Raw genomic sequence first — 17568 nt, 5'->3', positions numbered from 1 at the left:
CCAGCATTGCTGCAGCTGTCATATGGGTTGCAGCTGTGGCTCGGATTCAGTCCCTGGCCTGGGAACTTCCATATGCTATGAGTGAGGCCAAAAAAACCCCCCAAAAAACTAGAGTCCATGTATACCACAACTAAATATTAGTCCATCTCTAAATCTCTGTGTAGTCAATTGTACCAACATAAGTCATTTCGTAGAAACTTATAGATGCTGTGTATAATAGTTTATGGCATAAAGACTCGTCAAACAAAAATGTCTATTGTGCAAATGTGGTAAAATAGAATTTCCCTGAGGCGAACCACCTTTCTGGCCCACAGAAATAACTATGTAAAATTGTATTCAGATTGTAACCTGAATTATTATCTAATCTGATACTCACCCAAAATGAGTATGGATAGATTATTATAATCATTTGATTTGTGCTAATATTTCTTGTCCATGAACTATTTATACATTTGTAATTAAACCAATGTAAGCAAAGAGCTTGTTTAAAATAAAACTCTTCAGAAACACACCGAGATGCACGTGAATAAGTACTTTAGAGATAAATTTCTTTAACGTGTGAGAGTTAGGGATCTCTTCTATGCTTTTAAGGTATGCTAACATTTAATTACTTCAAAGGTAAAGAAAAGGCATTTAAGAAGTAAAGTTTCCCAAATACCTATGTTGCTCAAGTTAGAAGATTTTTACATTTTAAAAAATCAATCAGGAAAGTATTACTTAATTTAAAAGATTCTTGTTCTTTCTTTCTGATACCAGGCAGGATCTCACTCATGTATTTTTAATTAGGAAGCCTTTCACATTAAATAACTTCTCCTTTAACGGTCTTGTGAGATGCTGCTGAGATAATTTTCAGACTTCATTATAAAATTTGTCCACTCCTGACAAATGTCCTCCATTGAGACTTCTTCCCCACCATATTCCAGTGGAAGAATGTCTGGGAAATGCTGAAGTAAGCTTTGTTTGTAATCGTTCCCATGCATATGAATCTGAAACAACCAAAATGTTTTAGAAGGTATGCCCTCTGCCTTTCAGTATATCAGATGCATTTCCAATGGAAAATAAACACCATAAAATAAGGTAGTCTAGTAACTTGAGATAGGAGAGCCTGTATAGAGACTGCATCCTTTATTCCTCTGCTTATGAAGCTACGAATTTTACTTATGTTTAGACTGTGATGCTTATGAATCTGATTATCTTACTGTTTTCTTATATTTGCATTCTTATAACTATGCAAAATTTATAAAAATATATCCTTTTTTTCTTTCAAAAGTAGATTTTTAAAACTCTAAATAAACTAATGTTGGATATTCTACTCCCTAGGTGATTCTCAGCAAAAGATCTGATATTCTGGGACTGTTCTGTAGATGATAAAAATGTACTTTCTTTTATTAGTTCATATTAAATTAGTTCATATTAAAAAGCAGGCACACAAGTATGTGGGGAATACTTTATATTCAGTTGATATGTACTCTTGGGTAATGAAATATTAAGAGAAATTACAATGGTTGAGAACTTTAAATTTTCAAATATTTTAAACCATAAAAATGGGGTAGGTATATAATGTCCTGACAGTAAAATAAAGACTTGGCACCTTCAATTAAAAGCACATCTTATTAAAAAAAAAAAAAAAACTATGTAAATAACCTTTACTCATCTGCTAAGATAGAAAGATTGAAAGATGAATGAAACAAGTTTCTTGCCCTCAGGAACCTCGCAGCCCCAATCCTTCATTTTTTTCTGAAATGTTTGAAATACTATCAGTAAATTGAAAAGGAACTCAATTATCTCTTCAGGAAATGTGAAGTCAGAACACTTACAGGGTATTGTCAAAATGTTTAAAGGCAGAAAATGGCTGGATTTACTCCTCCCCACTACTCCTCATTTTGGCAAGTCTATTTCATGTCAATTAACTTTCACAGAAAGGCTTCACTTAACTTCTCAGTTTTTAATTTTTCTTCCTTTTTTACCTATCACATTATCTTGTTTATTATGTTCAGATTATTGTTTTTTTTGGTCCATAATATAATCTAAAATAGAAATACTTATTTTCATGTCTTACAGAGTTCAACAGAAGAGAGCCAGCTATTATTATCAAGCTATACCAAAGAGAGGGGGAAAAATGAACAAACAAAAAAATTGACTTTTATAAAAATAATAGAATGAAAAGCACCCATCTTCCATAGGGGTGGCTCTTCTTGAACACAGACAGAAATACCTACTGGAAAACCTCAAAAGAAGCTCTAGAGTCATAATTTTCTGACCAGATGTAAGATGTAACATTTTCTTAATGTGAAAAAATATACTTTCTAAAATTCCAAATTATGCTGCTAACTCACATCATCAGTCTTTACATTTCAATAATTTCTGAGATTTAAATTGTCAAAGCCTTAGTTCCTGTCATGGCACAGAGGAAACGAATCTGACTAGGAACCATGAGGTTGCGGGTTTGATCCCTGGCCTCACTCAGTGGGTTAAGGATCTGGTGTTGCTGCGAGCTATGATGTAGGCTGGCAGCTATAGCTCTGATTCGACCCCTAGCCTGGGAACCTCCACATGCCACAAGTGTGGCCTGAAAAACCAAAAAAAAAAAAAAAGATGATTGTTAAAACTAAATTCTCAAAGCCTTTAAAAACTATTCAAGCATTAGATGTTGCCAGTATTTGTCTAAATAAACGCTCTAAAAAATTATCCTTTATAGAATAATGTGGAAGAGTGGTTGCCATTCTTGGGAACTCAGATTCTGTTTTCAACACATGAAAAATCCCAAATGATATTAGATATTGACCTGAAATAAGACCCCACAAGATAAGTGAAAAACAACAAAGCTCTGCTATAACTAAGGTGACGTGAAGTCACATACCTTGGGTACTGTGGTTTTCAGTTACACATGTCTAATTAAAATATACTTATTAATTACACAGATAATACATTCACATGGCTAGAAATCAAAACAAGATAAAAGATACAGTGAGATGTCTTGTTCCCAACCCTACCCTCATCTACCCCATTCATACTTCTGTTTCATTTAGATAACCACTTTGGTTGTTTTCTTGTATATCCTTTTAAGGATTACTTTTATGCAAATATACCTATAGATTCTGACTTCTCCCCTTTTTATACCAAAGGCAGTTTACCCATAAACACTATTCTGCATGTTCTTATTTCACCTTACAAATACATCTTGCAAATCTTACTGTGTTCCACTGTGTAGATGCATGTACTTAATTTAACCAGCTCCCTGATGATGAATACCTGGTGGTTTCCAATCTTTTGCTACAATAAATCCTCTTGTATATGTAATTTTGTTTACACGCAGGTACATCTGTAGGATTAAACACCAGAATGTGAAGGCTGTAATTTTGATGACTGTGACCACACTGCCCCCTACAGGAAATATACCATTTTTCAGTCCCAGCAGCCATGTACGAGAAATCCAGTTTTTTTCACAGCCTCACACTAACTTGATTTTTCAAAATTAAAAAGAAATTTTAATCTATAAGTGTAGATGTCTTGTTAAATAAATATTCAAAACATTGGGCTGATGCTACGTATGTGTTATGGGGGCGGAGATTAGAACAATTCTGAAATTAGAATGGAGTGAAACATTTAGTATAGAAGAATAGTGACTTGATTAAGTTTTACTTACCCGTGCCTTAATTTTTTCAGTCAGAAATGGTTTAATCATGGAAAAGACAGCATGGAAAATTATTGGCTCATTTATCAAATGGATACCACGAACTTTTAATGGAAAGGAATCCTTTTGAAAATAAAGCAAAAATCTTATTTATATACAAAGCATAAATCAACATGTAATCCTGTGGACAAGTCCCTTCTTTGAACAGTTGCTGAATTTGCAGCAGTACCGAAAGTGTGATTTTATTTTCAAAGTTATTCCACTGACACAATATTCTGCTTTATATTCAATGTCACTAGATTTAGAAAAGATCTCGAAATGGTTTTACCTTGTATCTTAAGCTACAAGTATTTTAAGAAATACTTGCATCTTTCATAAGAAAAACACAGAAAATATCTTTCCCAATCACATATAAATGTGCTTTTGAAAAATCAATGAGTCTTTCGGATATTTATATTTAAACTTTCCCCCAAAATTTGTATTTTAAGAAAAAAAATCAAACTTTCATAAAAGTCAAAAAAATAGTACAAAAAACACACACTTTTAAACTTCTGACACAGATATAAGTCTTTCATATCAAGGTAATATATGATTTTTTTGAAGGTTTAGAAAGTTAAGAACTGAAAGAAAAACCTCATCAAAGTGTCCCTACCCAAAGACATGTTGTTAATATAGAGATTTTTTTCTGCCAAGTCTCTTTCATGTGAAGCTCTTTTTTTCCTATAGATGTCTTTTAGATACGTGTTATTAATTTGTGGCTTTTCCATTCAGATTCTTTCTATGAATAACTTTATTTTAAATATAATTCATAATATGCTCTCTAAAAACTTACACCCTGTTTTGTTTCATTGATATAATTTTTGTGAACAACATGAGTTTTTTTGGTTTTTGGTTTTTGGCTGCGCTCATGGCATATGGAAGTTCCCAGGCCAGGGGTCAAATCTGAGCCACAGCTGCAACCTATATCACAGCTGTGGCAACACCAGATACTTAACCCACTGCACCACAGCAGGAACTCCAAATGTGAGTTTTACAATTGCTGCAAAAAAGCCATCAAAAGGATGCACCGTGGTTCAAGAAATCCATTTTCCAATTTCTAGAAATAAACTATTTCTAATTTTCTTCTATAAAAATAAATGCTATAGTAATTATCTTCATGTACAGAAGCAATAGCTATTGTAAGTACAGCTTTTATATGTTCAGATGTCCTGGACTAGAATGCTTGCTTCACTGCTGACAAAATGGGTGTGCTTGGGCATTGCTGTGTTACTTCTCTGACAGATTAAAATAATTCATAAAATGGGAAAAGTATATAGTCATATGTCATAAGTTTGGTGTAGCCATTAAATGGTAATGCATTTGAAACACTTAACGAAGTACCTGGCACATAGAAAGCTATTATTACTATATACAAAGTCTTTGCTATATTTAAGATTATTATTGCTTAGCTAGGTTCCCAAAAGTAGGATCACTGGGCCAAAGATGATGGCCCTTTAAAAAAATTTTTTTTTCTGAAAGAACTATATCAATTTATACAGACCAAAACCTATGTGACATTTTGTTGTCCCACTGCTCTGAAGATTATACTTTTTGAGTCAATTTTTAATTTAGGTAGAAAATTTTAATGACAGAAAGATAATTCACTAAACTATTGTTTAAATGTATAAATTCTGTGGCTACAAATTTTGAACATAGTTTCACAGTTTGCTGCAACATTCTTTTTGAATTGTAACAGTTTACTTCCTCTTAGCATTATTACATTTTATGCATAATTTCTAAAATTTTATTTAATTTTCTATTAAATGTACTATCCCTTCTGTCGAATATATAACTAAATTTATATCTATTTTTTGTAAGTATATGGAGAACGGTTAAAATATACACTTACTGTAAGAACAGCAGCAATCTTCTTGGCTACAGATGGGGTAATCTGAAAAGCATGAGAAAAATGCCAGCCTTCCAAATCAAAGATGGCCTTGATTCCATTCCGTTGTGTTTCTACCTCCTGTACAATAAGCTCGGAAGTGATTAGACTTACACGAAACACATCATAAGCTGTGAAAACGTTTGGGTCCCAGTGTGCTAAAAAAAAAATTTTTTTTAAATCAAATCTCAGCACTGCGTGAAGAATCAGAAAGATTTACAAAAGGAAATGAATTCTCTGTAGACTTAAAGGATCAATAGAGGAGTTCCCGTCGTGGCGCAGTGGTTAATGAATCCGACTAGGAACCATGAGGTTGCGGGTTCGGTCCCTGCCCTTGCTCAGTGGGTTAACCATCCGGTGTTGCCGTGAGCTGTGGTGTAGGTTGCAGACGCGGCTCGGATTCCGAGTTGCTGTGGCTCTGGCGTAGGCCAGTGGCTACAGCTCCGATTCGACCCCTAGCCTGGGAACCTCCATATGCCGCGGGAGCGGCCCAAGAAATAGCAAAAAAAAGACAAAAAAAAAAGGATCAATAGAAATAAAACGTATGAAGATCATGAATTGAATAATGGATCAAATGGGTGGTCCAAGAACACGTGCCTGCTTCTCCCTCCCTCCTCAAACCCCTAGCAAAGAGCAGATTCATAAGAGCACAGGGGAAAAATAAAGAACGAGTGCACGCTGGATTTCATTGTCAGATGAAAGTTCAGCCCAAAACGTGCAGGAGGAGGCTGTGGCTGAGGGTGGAATGCCTCCAGGTGTGCTCCAAGTTCAAAGGTACTGGAAATGGGATCACACAGGGTAACTAGGGCCCTTTCCTTAGTTCAGAGCTCTCTGACACTGCTCCATGATAAGCAGCATGTCCCAGAGTCACATCCATACAGGCTAGAACAGTAAGTGCGGGCTTAGGAAGCCGAGTCAGGGAAGCACTCTGGGAGCTGCCCACACCCAGGAAAAACATGGAAACCCTGCACTAAGAAGAGGCCTTACTGACAGCCTTGTCCTCCCTCCACCCCCACCTGTCCTGGGGCAGACCACGGCATGCAGAAGTGACAGTCTTGAAGAGGCAAGCAGATAATCTACAAAAGACATGCATTCATTAAGAACTGTAATATTTTTTGGAGTTCCCATGATGGCTCAGCGGAAAGAACTCTAACTGGTATCCATGAGGACGAAGGTTCAATCCCTGGCCTCTCTCAGTGGGTTAAGGATCCGGCATTGCCATGAGCTGTGGTGTAGGTAGCAGATGTAGCTCGGATCTCCAGTTGTTGTGGCTGTGGCTGTGGCGTAGGCAGGCAGCTACAGCCCTGATTGGACCCCTAGCCTGTGAACCTTCACATGCTACAGGTGCAGTCCTAAAAAGATCCCCTCCCCCCAGAAAAAGAATCATAATATTTTTTTAAAACACAGACACACAAAGAGAGGACCCACTCAATAAACAAAGACATTAAAACTCAAGAAAATAGCTAATAAAGCAAGAAATATTAAAAGAAGCAAAATAGGAGTTCCCTGGTGGCTCAGCAGGTTAAGGATCCAGTGTTGTCACTGTTGTTCCCTGGCCTGAGAACTTCTGCATGTGCAGCTGTGGCCAAAAATAAAAATAAAAAATAAAATAAAAGAAGAAAAAATTGTTTTAGTGGGTGGAAAAGATAATGTAGACTATTATTATAAGAACCACGTATTATAAAGAAGAATCACTTGAGCTCTTGGAGATAAGATGATGATGATCCGAGCTAATCTCAGTTGATGGGACAAATGTCAGATAAGACACAGCCAAGGAGTAGAATGGTTTGGAATATCAAGCAGAAGAATTATCTTAATCTCAGCACAAAAAAGCCAAGAGTCAATAATTGTAAATAAAAAGTTAAAGAGACATGCAGCTAGATCCATAAGTTTCAAAATCCAACTAGAGTTCTGAAAGACGGTAATACAGAGAATAGGGAAGCGAGGAGAAAGAAATGGCAACAGTAGAGAAAATTTTTCCAAAGCTGGAAAAATATGCAAATCTTGAGATTGAAAGGTTCATCAGTGCTTAATAAGATGAAAGGGTTGGGGAAAGATTTATAACTAAGAAATGGTAAAATTCTAAAAATACCAAAGTGTCCGGCTTAGACAACTGGATTGAAGGGTGGTACCATTTGTTGAGACAAAAACACTGGAAGAGAAGTGTTGGGGGGAAGGAAAGATCACAGACCTTTTTGAACATGTTAAATGGTGACTGTGAGACCCTCAGTTGGATCCAGCTGGAATGGAGACTGGTTGGAAGGAGCCTTGGGAATAAAAAGATGATGGGGGTGGAGATAAATATCTGGGAGTTGTTTGTGCTTCTGGATCTATGGCGGGATTACTGTAGACTTATGTTTATCTCTGTTATAGTAGAAAGATAAAGCGGCATGAGAGGAGAAAGCTGAGGCCCAAGTCCTAAGAAGTTTTGGAATTTAAAGGGTGAGTGGATAGAGTTCCCTGGTTGTGCAATGTAACCCAGGAGCCAACATTGTCACTGCAGCAGCTCAGGTCACTGCTGTGGTGCGGGTTTGATCCCTTGCCTTGGAACTTTCACATGCTGTACAGCCAAAAACATACCAAGAAAAAGGGTGAGTAGAATAGGTAATGGCAGAAACAGCTATTTAAGTTATTAAGTTAAGGAAAACACCAGGAAAATGTGGCATCAGAGATGGGAAGAGAATATATCGAAAAAGAGGAAGAGCTTTACTGTGTTGAGAGGTCCAGTGAAAGAGCAGTAGACACACCCATTAGATTTGGTGAAAAGAAGGTCTTTGATGGAGTTCTCCTTATGGCTCAGCAGTTAACGAACCTGATTAGGATCCATGAGAATGTGGGTTTGATCCCTGGCCTCGCTCAGTGGCTTAAGGGTCCGGCATTGCCATGAGCTGTGGTGTAGGTGCAAGAGGTAGCTCAGTTCCCGTGTTGCTGTGGCTGTGGTGTAGGCCAGTGACTACAGTTCCCATTCGACTCCTAGCCTGGGAACCTCCATATGCCATGGGTATGGCCCCAAAAAGACAATGCGTGTATGTATATGTGTGTGTGTGTGTGTGTGTGTATAAATAAATAAAAGAAGCCCAGGTGAAGATGAATTTCAAATTAACTGGATATATTTTTTTAGTCTGTGTCCCATGCATACTAAAAAAAACTATTCCTTGTTTATCTGAAATTCAAATGTAACCGGACACCCTGTAGGTTTTATAAAACAGGTGTACTTGCTACATAAAACATAGATACTTCACTAAATCTGGCAACTCTCCCCCTCAGGAACTCAGGGAACTTCATTCAACTTCCTATAACGCCAGTGAGGCAACAAAAGGACAGAAGAGCCATTGTGATGTCTGGTTTGTAGACAAAGACTTCATGATTAACCCAGTTATGTCTGACACAGAGCTGAGCAAAACATCAGAATCATTTTACTCAGTCGTCCTTTCGCGAATGAAATGCAGTATCTTTTTTGCAAGATAGCAGAAGTGCTGAGTTATAGCTATCTTCCCTACCAGCAGGCAGGAAGAGCAAATCTATCAATATTTTTAAGTTCCTTAGAATATTTACAGATGTCAAAGTTTCTGTAGGATTATAATTCTTTTTTTTTTTAGTGCTCATCATTTTATTTATTTTTTTTGTTTTATATAATGATTTTTATTTTTTTCCATTATAGCTGGTTTACAGTGTTCTGTCAATTTTCTATTGTACAGCATGGTGACCCAATTAAACATACATGTATACGTTTTTCTTTCTCACGTTGTCATGGTTTATAATTCTTAAGATTCTGCTGGTGACAAGTTGCTTATATTTGTCTTTTCAACTGGACCATAGGAGGACGCTGGGGGCAGTGACACCCCCCACCCCCTCTTAAATGCCATTTTTAATCCCATGCAGGTCTGGGGGAGGGGCAGAAGTTATGGGTCCCCAAACTCCAGCAAACACTAGAAAGACACAATGGCAAAAAGGAGACTCGGTGAAAAGAAAGAGGGGCCTGTGTCCTTTAACATTTTCTTGGGGGCTGCTTCCTCGACAGGCATCTTCCTCCGCTGGGAAGGAGCCCTTGCTCCACAGCCTGGGGTGTCATCCAATTCCCATTCACTCGCTCACTCACTCCTGCCAGGTGCCAGGCCCGGTTTCAGGTGCTCCGGAAACATCAGCGACCAGAACAGACAAAATCCGTGGTCTCGTGGAGCATGTATTATAATATAATAGCTCAGATTTTTTTTTTTTGTCTTTTTGCCTTTTCTAGGGCAGCTCTCACGGCATATGGAGGTTCCCAGGCTAGGGGTCTAATCGGAGCCGTAGCCGCCGAACTACGCCAGAGCCACAGCAACACGGGATCCGAGCCGCGCCTGTAACCTACACCACAGCTCACAGCAACGACGGATCCTTAACCCACTGAGCGAGGACAGGGATCGAACCCGCAACCTCATGGTTCCTAGTTGGCTTCATTAACCACTGAGCCACAACGGGAACTCCAATAGCTCAGATTTCTTATTCGGACTTCCTCCTAAGTATTTCCGATACACTTTTCTTTGGTCTCTTTTACCCCCCGCCCCGCCCCGTTTCTCTTCTCTATTTTCTCTTTCTCTTATTTTATACAATGACTGTGTGGAAGAGAAGTAGGATTGTCACTGGTTTGGGATAATTTTCTCACAGCTGCCAGTTTTATTGTATTTGGGGGACCAGAAAGTCCAAAGGAAACCTAAATTAAAACCTGAAGAGCGCAATTCTTCAACATGAACTCACTGAAGCTTTCCATAAGGCAGCTGAGAAAAATAAGAAAGAAGAATGTCTGGGTGTGACCTACCGATTCTGTAGATCAGCACTTTGCTGCCCGTGGGGTCCCTGGCTCGCAGGACGCCGAGGTAGCCAGCCTTCAGAAGGCCAAGGATGCTTCGAGGGTGGAGGTCTGCACTTATCTCTGGACATTCTGCTCTCCACTTGTAGTAGTTCCTTAGTAACTGGAAAATGAAATAAAAAATGCCTGCAGATAGCATCCACGGCAAGCATGTTGTAAACATGATAGGAAAGCCTTGTCATTACGGAGGGACTTTGCCATTTGTTGTGTCAGGATTTTAATCCGGGGTATCTTGGGGGCTATAAAAACTGAAAGTTCCCTCATTAGGGATCTCAAGTGATCGGTGTTAGTCACAAATTCAAAGTTGAGCAATATTTCTTTGCCTCTACGGTAAACAGTCTCCCAAGGTTAGTTGTCGCCAAGGCCTCCCGTCCTGGGGTGATCCTTCCACCAAGAGGTGGAATCCATTTGATTCCTTCCTCTTGAAGCTGAGCTGCCCTTTATGTCTTGCTTTGACAGAAGTAACACTGTGCTAAAAGCCTGGGACCTTTTCTTCTGGGGAAATCCAGACACCCTCTAAGCTTACTAAACAGTGAATCTCTGCAGAGACCCTGGACCAGGTTGAGGGCGCCTCAGACAGTCGGACCCCAGCTGAGTTCCCATCAGCGCAGTGTGGAGCAGAGATGAACCAACCCCACTGAGCTCTGCCCCAAGCGGAGACTCACAAACAGCTGTGGTTTAAGCGCTAAAGTTGGGGGTGATTTATTACTTAGCAACAGATAACTGAAACATCCACCTTTTGTCTTTTTTGAAATAATCAGGAAGAAATCAATCAGATGAATTAACTTCACATGTTTTTGGCATCTATAATCTTCTACCCACTGTTTTAGGCACTTGAGGTGCAGCAGTGGACAGAAAAAAAAAATTGGACCTGACCTGTTGGTGACAGCTGGGTCATCCAGGCCACTCCTGTGTGGTGGAGCTCAATTCCCAGGCTGCCACTGCTTCAGGAAACCCTTGGCCCCACCACTTATTATCTGTGTGATCTTGGGTGGGTAGTTAACTCCTCTGAGTCCTATTTTCTCAATATCTGCCTTGCAGGGTTATGCCTAAAGCACCTGGGTGTCATGAGTGGTAGTACTGCTGCTCTTTTAATAGAGAACGTTATTTGGATTAATTGCTCGTCCAAGTATTTAGTGCCGGTTTATATCAAGGTAACTAAAATCTGGGGGAGGGGGTTATTTTCTTTCCTACCAAAACAAAAAAAGTGCTAGATTAAAGATACAGAGGAACATTTCTATTTACCAGTTCTAATAGAAAATAACAAAAATTAATTTTGTTAATGGTGGTATGCATTTGGAGAGACTATGGAACAGTCTTGGCAAAATGTGGTTTGAAAAACTCTCATTTTCTTTTTGTTTCCAAAAGAACCACCAACAGTGGTTACTCTGCATCTACACATAATGCAGACATTGTCAGTGCATTATGGAGAATACTGACATCAAATTGTGCATTGTTTTTCTTTTTTTCTGTTTCTTAGGGCCCCACCCGCAGCGCATGGAAGTCCCCCAGGCTAGGGGTGTAGCCGCTGGCCTACACCACAGCCATAGCAATGCCAGATCTGAGCCTGTGTCTGTGACCTACACCAGCTCACGGAAACGCCAGACCATTAACCCACTGAGCTAGGCCAGGGATTGAACCCGCATCCTCATGGATCCTAGTCAGATTCATTTCCACTGAGCCACAACAAGAACTCCCAACTTGTGAATTTAAAATGTGTTTTATTTCGTAGTTCCTGTTGTGGAACTCTGCAGAGTGCTGGGCACTGAGGAAACAGGTACATGTGTTGAATGAAAGAATAAATTAATACACAATTAAACCAGCTGGATCCACATACTTGAAAAAATGACTTTTATAAAGATGCACAATAACATTCATGCTTCCAACACAATGTCTGAAAACTGAAAGCTCTAAACCGGGTCTTTGAATATTACTTTTCCACTGATAAATTCAAAGGTCTAGTTGACATAAAAAATTATGCAAATGAGGTAAACTGCTGCTGAGCAATTCTCAAACAAACCGCCTAAAGTCAATAACAACTAAAAAACTGCCTGCAAGTGAATATTCATTACTGAAAGGCATCTGTTTTGTACTGTTTTGTAAATATAAAAAATGATGGCTGATTTTACTATGCCTTGTAGCAGAGTAGGTTTCTTCTTACATTTCTCGTGTACTTTTTTTTTTTTTTTTGGCCACACCCAAGGCATGCAGAAGTTCCCAAGCCAGGGATTGAACCCATACCACAGCACTGACCTGAGCCACTGCAGTGACGATGCTGGCTCCATAACCCACTGCACCACAAGGGAACTCCCATTTTTCATGAGATTTCAAACAAAATTACAAGTGTATCTGTGCCACTTTTATAGGGTTTAATGGCATAATTTCAATTCCTGCTCATAACCATCCTGAGAGGTGACTACTGTTACCTATTTTATTGGTAAGAAAACTAAAGCTCAAAGAAATTACACATTCGTTTGAGGGCAATAACTATCAGGGGCAGAGCTGAGACCAAAAACTGACACTTGACATAAATTTTACCAAAGAAGCTGCATTTAGTGGGAAATTAGCAAGGGAGTCAATGGAATTTTGAAAACTTTTAAGTCTTTGGGAACACCATAAAAATAAAGAGGAGTTCCCATTGTGGCTTAGGGGTAACGTACCTGACTAGTACCCATGAGGATGCAGGTTTGATCCCTGGCCCTGCTCAGTGGGTTAAGGATCTGGGGTTGCTGAGAGCTGTGGTGTAGGTTGCAGATGTGGCTAGGACCTGGCAGTTGCTGTGGCTATGGCTGTGATGTTGGCAGGTGGCTACAGCTCTAATTTGACCCCACACTGGGAACTTCCATATGCCATGGGTGTGGCCCTAAAAATACCAAAAAATAAAATAAAATAAAATAAAATAAAGAATAAAAAATGTATCACATGGAGCAAAAATATGGGCAGGAATACTCACTTGCGAAAGACAAGAATTCACAAGAATATATAGAACAGACCAAAGTTAACAAGTTGTCGGTCTTCCCCGTGTGGCTCACCACAAAGTTAATGAGTTGTTGTCATGTTAATTGCTTTAAACAGGCAAGTCCTGTGCACTTGAGAACACAGGCTCCTGAGTTCAACCCAAGTTCAAATTCTTGCTCTACCACTTAATAACTGCTATTTGGACAAGTAAGGCAGTCTTTACATCTCAGCTTCTTCTAAAATGAGAAATAATGAGATAAACCATGCAAACACTACTTAGTAAGGTACTTGGCACTCCAGAAGCTATTAGAACTCTAAAAAGTCACTAACTTGTTATAACTTCAAATACAAAAGCGAGAACAAAGAGAAACTGCATTATAACTGAGGGACTTATCAAGTTTCCTTCATACGCTAAAATTATAGGGCTTTCATACGCTAAACAAGGAAGTGTGAATTGAATTAACTGCCTCTGTGGAGGAAAATGAAAAAAATAGTTTCATACTCTAATCCCTCTCTTTTCTTTCCCGTTGGCAGGAAAATAGGGCAAAGAGTTCACAGACACTTGATTCCTATCCAGGGGATTTGGGTCCAGTTCTCCTAGCCAATTCCTCAAGGACATGGTGCAATGAAAACAATTCAGGAAAATAAATAACATGGGAAAAAATATATATATAACACAGGGGCTGGAAGCAAATTTTGTCTTCTACTGAGACATTACTTTAAAAGGGCAACCAAAATGAAATCTGTAAATCATACACTTTTCTTAGTTACCCCACACCTATAATGTTTAATGCCCTACCTGAACTGCACTCTTCATTGGACCTGACATGGTGTTTTCACAGCTAGTAGCTACTGAGTAAATACTGGGATATCTGGGTAGCCATCTGATAAAATATAACCAAGTAAATTAATTAATTAAAAAGTAGGCTCCTATTTCATTCCTCATGTCAAAGCCAACATAGATCTACAACTCCAATATAAAAAAGAGAAGTCACAAATTACTAGAAACAATTTTGCAGAAGAGCTTTGGAAACACAGAAGCAATCAGAATAATCAAATCAATACATTTGATTACATAAAAACTTTAAAATTCTGCACAGAAAGAAAAGAGTATTTATTAATAATGTCAAAAGGCAAATAATAAACTAAGACCACATCCTATCTTCTTTAATACATAAAGATATTTGATGAATAAAATTTTTGTATAGTTTATGTAAACAAAGTGGAAGAAAATAAAAAGCAAAACAAGCAGTTAACTAGAGAGGAATTATTTATTTATTTATTTTTAGAAAGGAATTTTAAAATGTTAAAGAGGAGCTCCCTTGAGGTACAGTGGGTTAAGGATCCAGCATTGTTGGTGCAGGTCACTGCTGTGGCATGGGTTCAATCCCTGACCCAGGAACTTCCATATACCATGGGCATGGCTAAAAAAATAATAATAAATAAATGTTAAAGACATGAAAGACAATTAATTTCACTTGTAGGTTAAAAAAATGCATATAATAATAAGAACAACCTATTCCTCACCTGGTTGACATACACATCATAATGTTTTATAATACAGTGTGGGTGATAATATGCGGAAGGCACCATTACATAATATAGAAGTGAAAACTAAGTCCAAACACTTTAGAAGACAGTTGGTATTTTTATCATCAACACTGAAAATACACATCACACTTCATTCAACAATTAGGAAGTTGAACTTATAAGGATTTTCCTATTTTTATACAATGACAGAGACATACTAGAATACTCAGTGATAGAAGAAACCCTATTTGTCTTGGTTACTGTATTTTGTGAACTGCCAAGCAAATTGTAGGAATTCAAAAAATAAACATTAAATGAAGAAATGAACAGCCTACACAGCAGCATTGCCAGTGTCTGATGACAATTCTTATGTCCAATACAGGGGACTGGTTAATAAATTTTAATATAATAAATTGAGACAATGGAGTAGTACACAGCCCATTAAAGAATAATACACCTGCTGAAATAGGTTGATCTATGATAAATTAGGTAAAAAAAGTCAAAATGTAATACACATACATATGCTTGTGTGACTGTATATTACATCTGCAAAAGGTAAGAGGCAGGTTAATAGTGACTGGGTAGACAGCCGGCAAACTAAGATCTGGGGTTAGGAATTTTTTCCTCGAGAAAGTTACTTTTAGTAACTTATTTTGCATTTTTTTTTACTATTTATGTATTATTTTTTTAACCTCTGTACTTATTTACTTTTTCAATTAAAAATTAGTTATTGACAGGAGTTCCCTGGTGGCCTAGAGGTTAAGGATTTGGCATGGTCACTGCTGTGGCCTGGGTTCCATCCCTGGCCCAGGGAACTCCCGAATGCCACAGGCACGGCCAAAAAAAATAAAATAAAAAATAAAATAAAAATTTTTTTTATTCCTTTCAACAACAAAGATCCTCATACTGAGACAGCTGGCACTCTGGACTATAATACTTCCTGTGCCTACCAGCTCACTGTGTGACACTGAACGAACCACTGGCAGAAAGGGTTAGATCGGGTTCAACTTCTGAGCACTTACTACGCACCAGGCTGTGTGCTGGGTACATCTTGTTCTGTTAAATTGGTTAATGTTCAGTCCTGGAAACCGGTCATTGCGAGAGACGTTTTCACGGTTATTTACCAGATGAGGATGCTGAGCCCAAAGTGACAGAACTCAAGGTCTCAAGGTCACATCCCTCTTTCTGATTCCTGTGTTCCCATCACCCTGCTCTCAACCTGCTGTTAACATACCTGGAAACACAAAAGAACAGCCTCATCCCCATCCTTCCACTCAAAATACACTGAACCACTTTACTGTCTTGGCACAAGCATTACTATTAATAACACTCTTTTGCTAGAATTTGGCTTTAGATTTTCTCCTTTACTGGCAATTTCATTTCCCGCACCTCACGTGGAATTACCTGCTAACATGGAATAAATCTAGGCTTCCCACATCTCCGCTGTCACTTTCGTGTACCTCTCCTGCTCTGCCACGGAGAGGAAGACATTTCCTCAAAACTTTCTAAGTTCTAGAGACTCATCGGGGGCAGAATTCCAGTGTTTGAGGTCAAACTGGCCCTCATCTCACAGGGTTCCAATTTTTTTCGAGGTTTCCCGTTTCCACGACCCGGAGAAACGAGAAGGACCAGCGCGGAAGACTTTGCAGGACACCCGCGGATGCCGCCTGATGTGCTCTGCGCGCGTCCCCGCCAAGGTCCAGGCGCCAACCCGGGCATCGGCGGGGGTCCAGGCCCAGCCGCGGTCCGTCAGCCCGTCCCCCGGGTGGGGCGCGGCGGGGAGGTCCCCTTACCCGCCAGGCCAGGTCCAGGTCGAAGTCCCGGGCGCGCAGGAACCGCAGCAGGAAGGCGTCGCTGAGGGGCCCTGGGAGCAGCGGAGAGCCCGGCGCCCGGGTCCGGCGCCGCAGTTCGGCCAGGCTGGGCTGCAGCAGCGGCGAGTGGTCGGGCAGCAGGCTGAGCTGCGCCCCCGCCGGCCCCTGCGCCTCCGCCATGCTCGCCGCCCCACCCACACCGCTGCCTCCGCGCCGGGAAAAGCGCGGCCAGCCGGCCACCCCTCCTCCGCCGGCCGCTCGCCCTGCCCGCCGCGCTGCGCCGGGAGCTCTGCAGAGGGAGACACGTGGTGGCCCCACCGCGCTCCGCGTCCCTCAGGCTCCAGGTAGGCACCCTGGGCCTTTCCCACCGCTGTTCAAAGCCAAGGGGAAGACGTCAGCAAGTTTGTTTGCCTGCGCTGATTGGAGAGTAGTCTGCTAGAGAACTTTTTTACTTTCTCTTAACTTCTTTCCCTCCCTCTCGCCCCTTCCTTCCTCTCTTCCTTCTTTTATATACATTCTTTTTTTTAAATATAATTCTCCATCATCTCCTTTCTCCCCTTCCTTCCTTCCTTGCTTTTCTTTTCTCCCCTCCCTTGCTTCTTTCCTCCCTCCCTCCTTTCCTTCCTTCTCCTGAATTGGGAAGGCACCTTAGAATAACCAATTCATGGCACAGTGGCCAACTCGCTACTGAGCCCCTTCCATTAAGGCTTCAATCTGACTCCTCACCTCAAACTGATTAGGGCAGTGGTTTTGAAAATACACATTCCCAAATGGCATCTTCACTGACTCCCTGTCCTCCCGCTTCCTTCCAATCCAGGCAAAGTCTTCTCAGTTCTTGGTACTTTTCTCTGCTAGTGACATA

The 17568-nt window shown here is 39.9% G+C and overlaps 1 protein-coding gene across 1 annotated transcript; it reads right to left on the bottom strand.

The window, feature by feature from the left end:
• Positions 1–581: 581 nt before the first annotated feature.
• TTPA (alpha tocopherol transfer protein) lies at positions 582–17188 on the bottom strand. Its single transcript, XM_047783858.1, has 5 exons — positions 16689–17188; positions 10357–10510; positions 5523–5716; positions 3647–3757; positions 582–986 (listed from the first exon to the last, which is right to left on the bottom strand). The coding sequence occupies exons 1-5, from the start codon at positions 16884–16886 to the stop codon at positions 816–818; spliced, it is 828 nt and encodes a 275-aa protein (XP_047639814.1). The 5' UTR covers positions 16887–17188; the 3' UTR covers positions 582–815.
• Positions 17189–17568: the final 380 nt, after the last annotated feature.

The sequence above is a fragment of the Phacochoerus africanus genome, chromosome 6 (genome assembly GCF_016906955.1).
Source record: "Phacochoerus africanus isolate WHEZ1 chromosome 6, ROS_Pafr_v1, whole genome shotgun sequence".
NCBI classification, from domain to species: Eukaryota; Metazoa; Chordata; class Mammalia; order Artiodactyla; family Suidae; genus Phacochoerus; species Phacochoerus africanus.
Note: the sequence above shows the minus strand (reverse complement) of the source record. Positions and strands in the feature narration are given on the sequence as shown.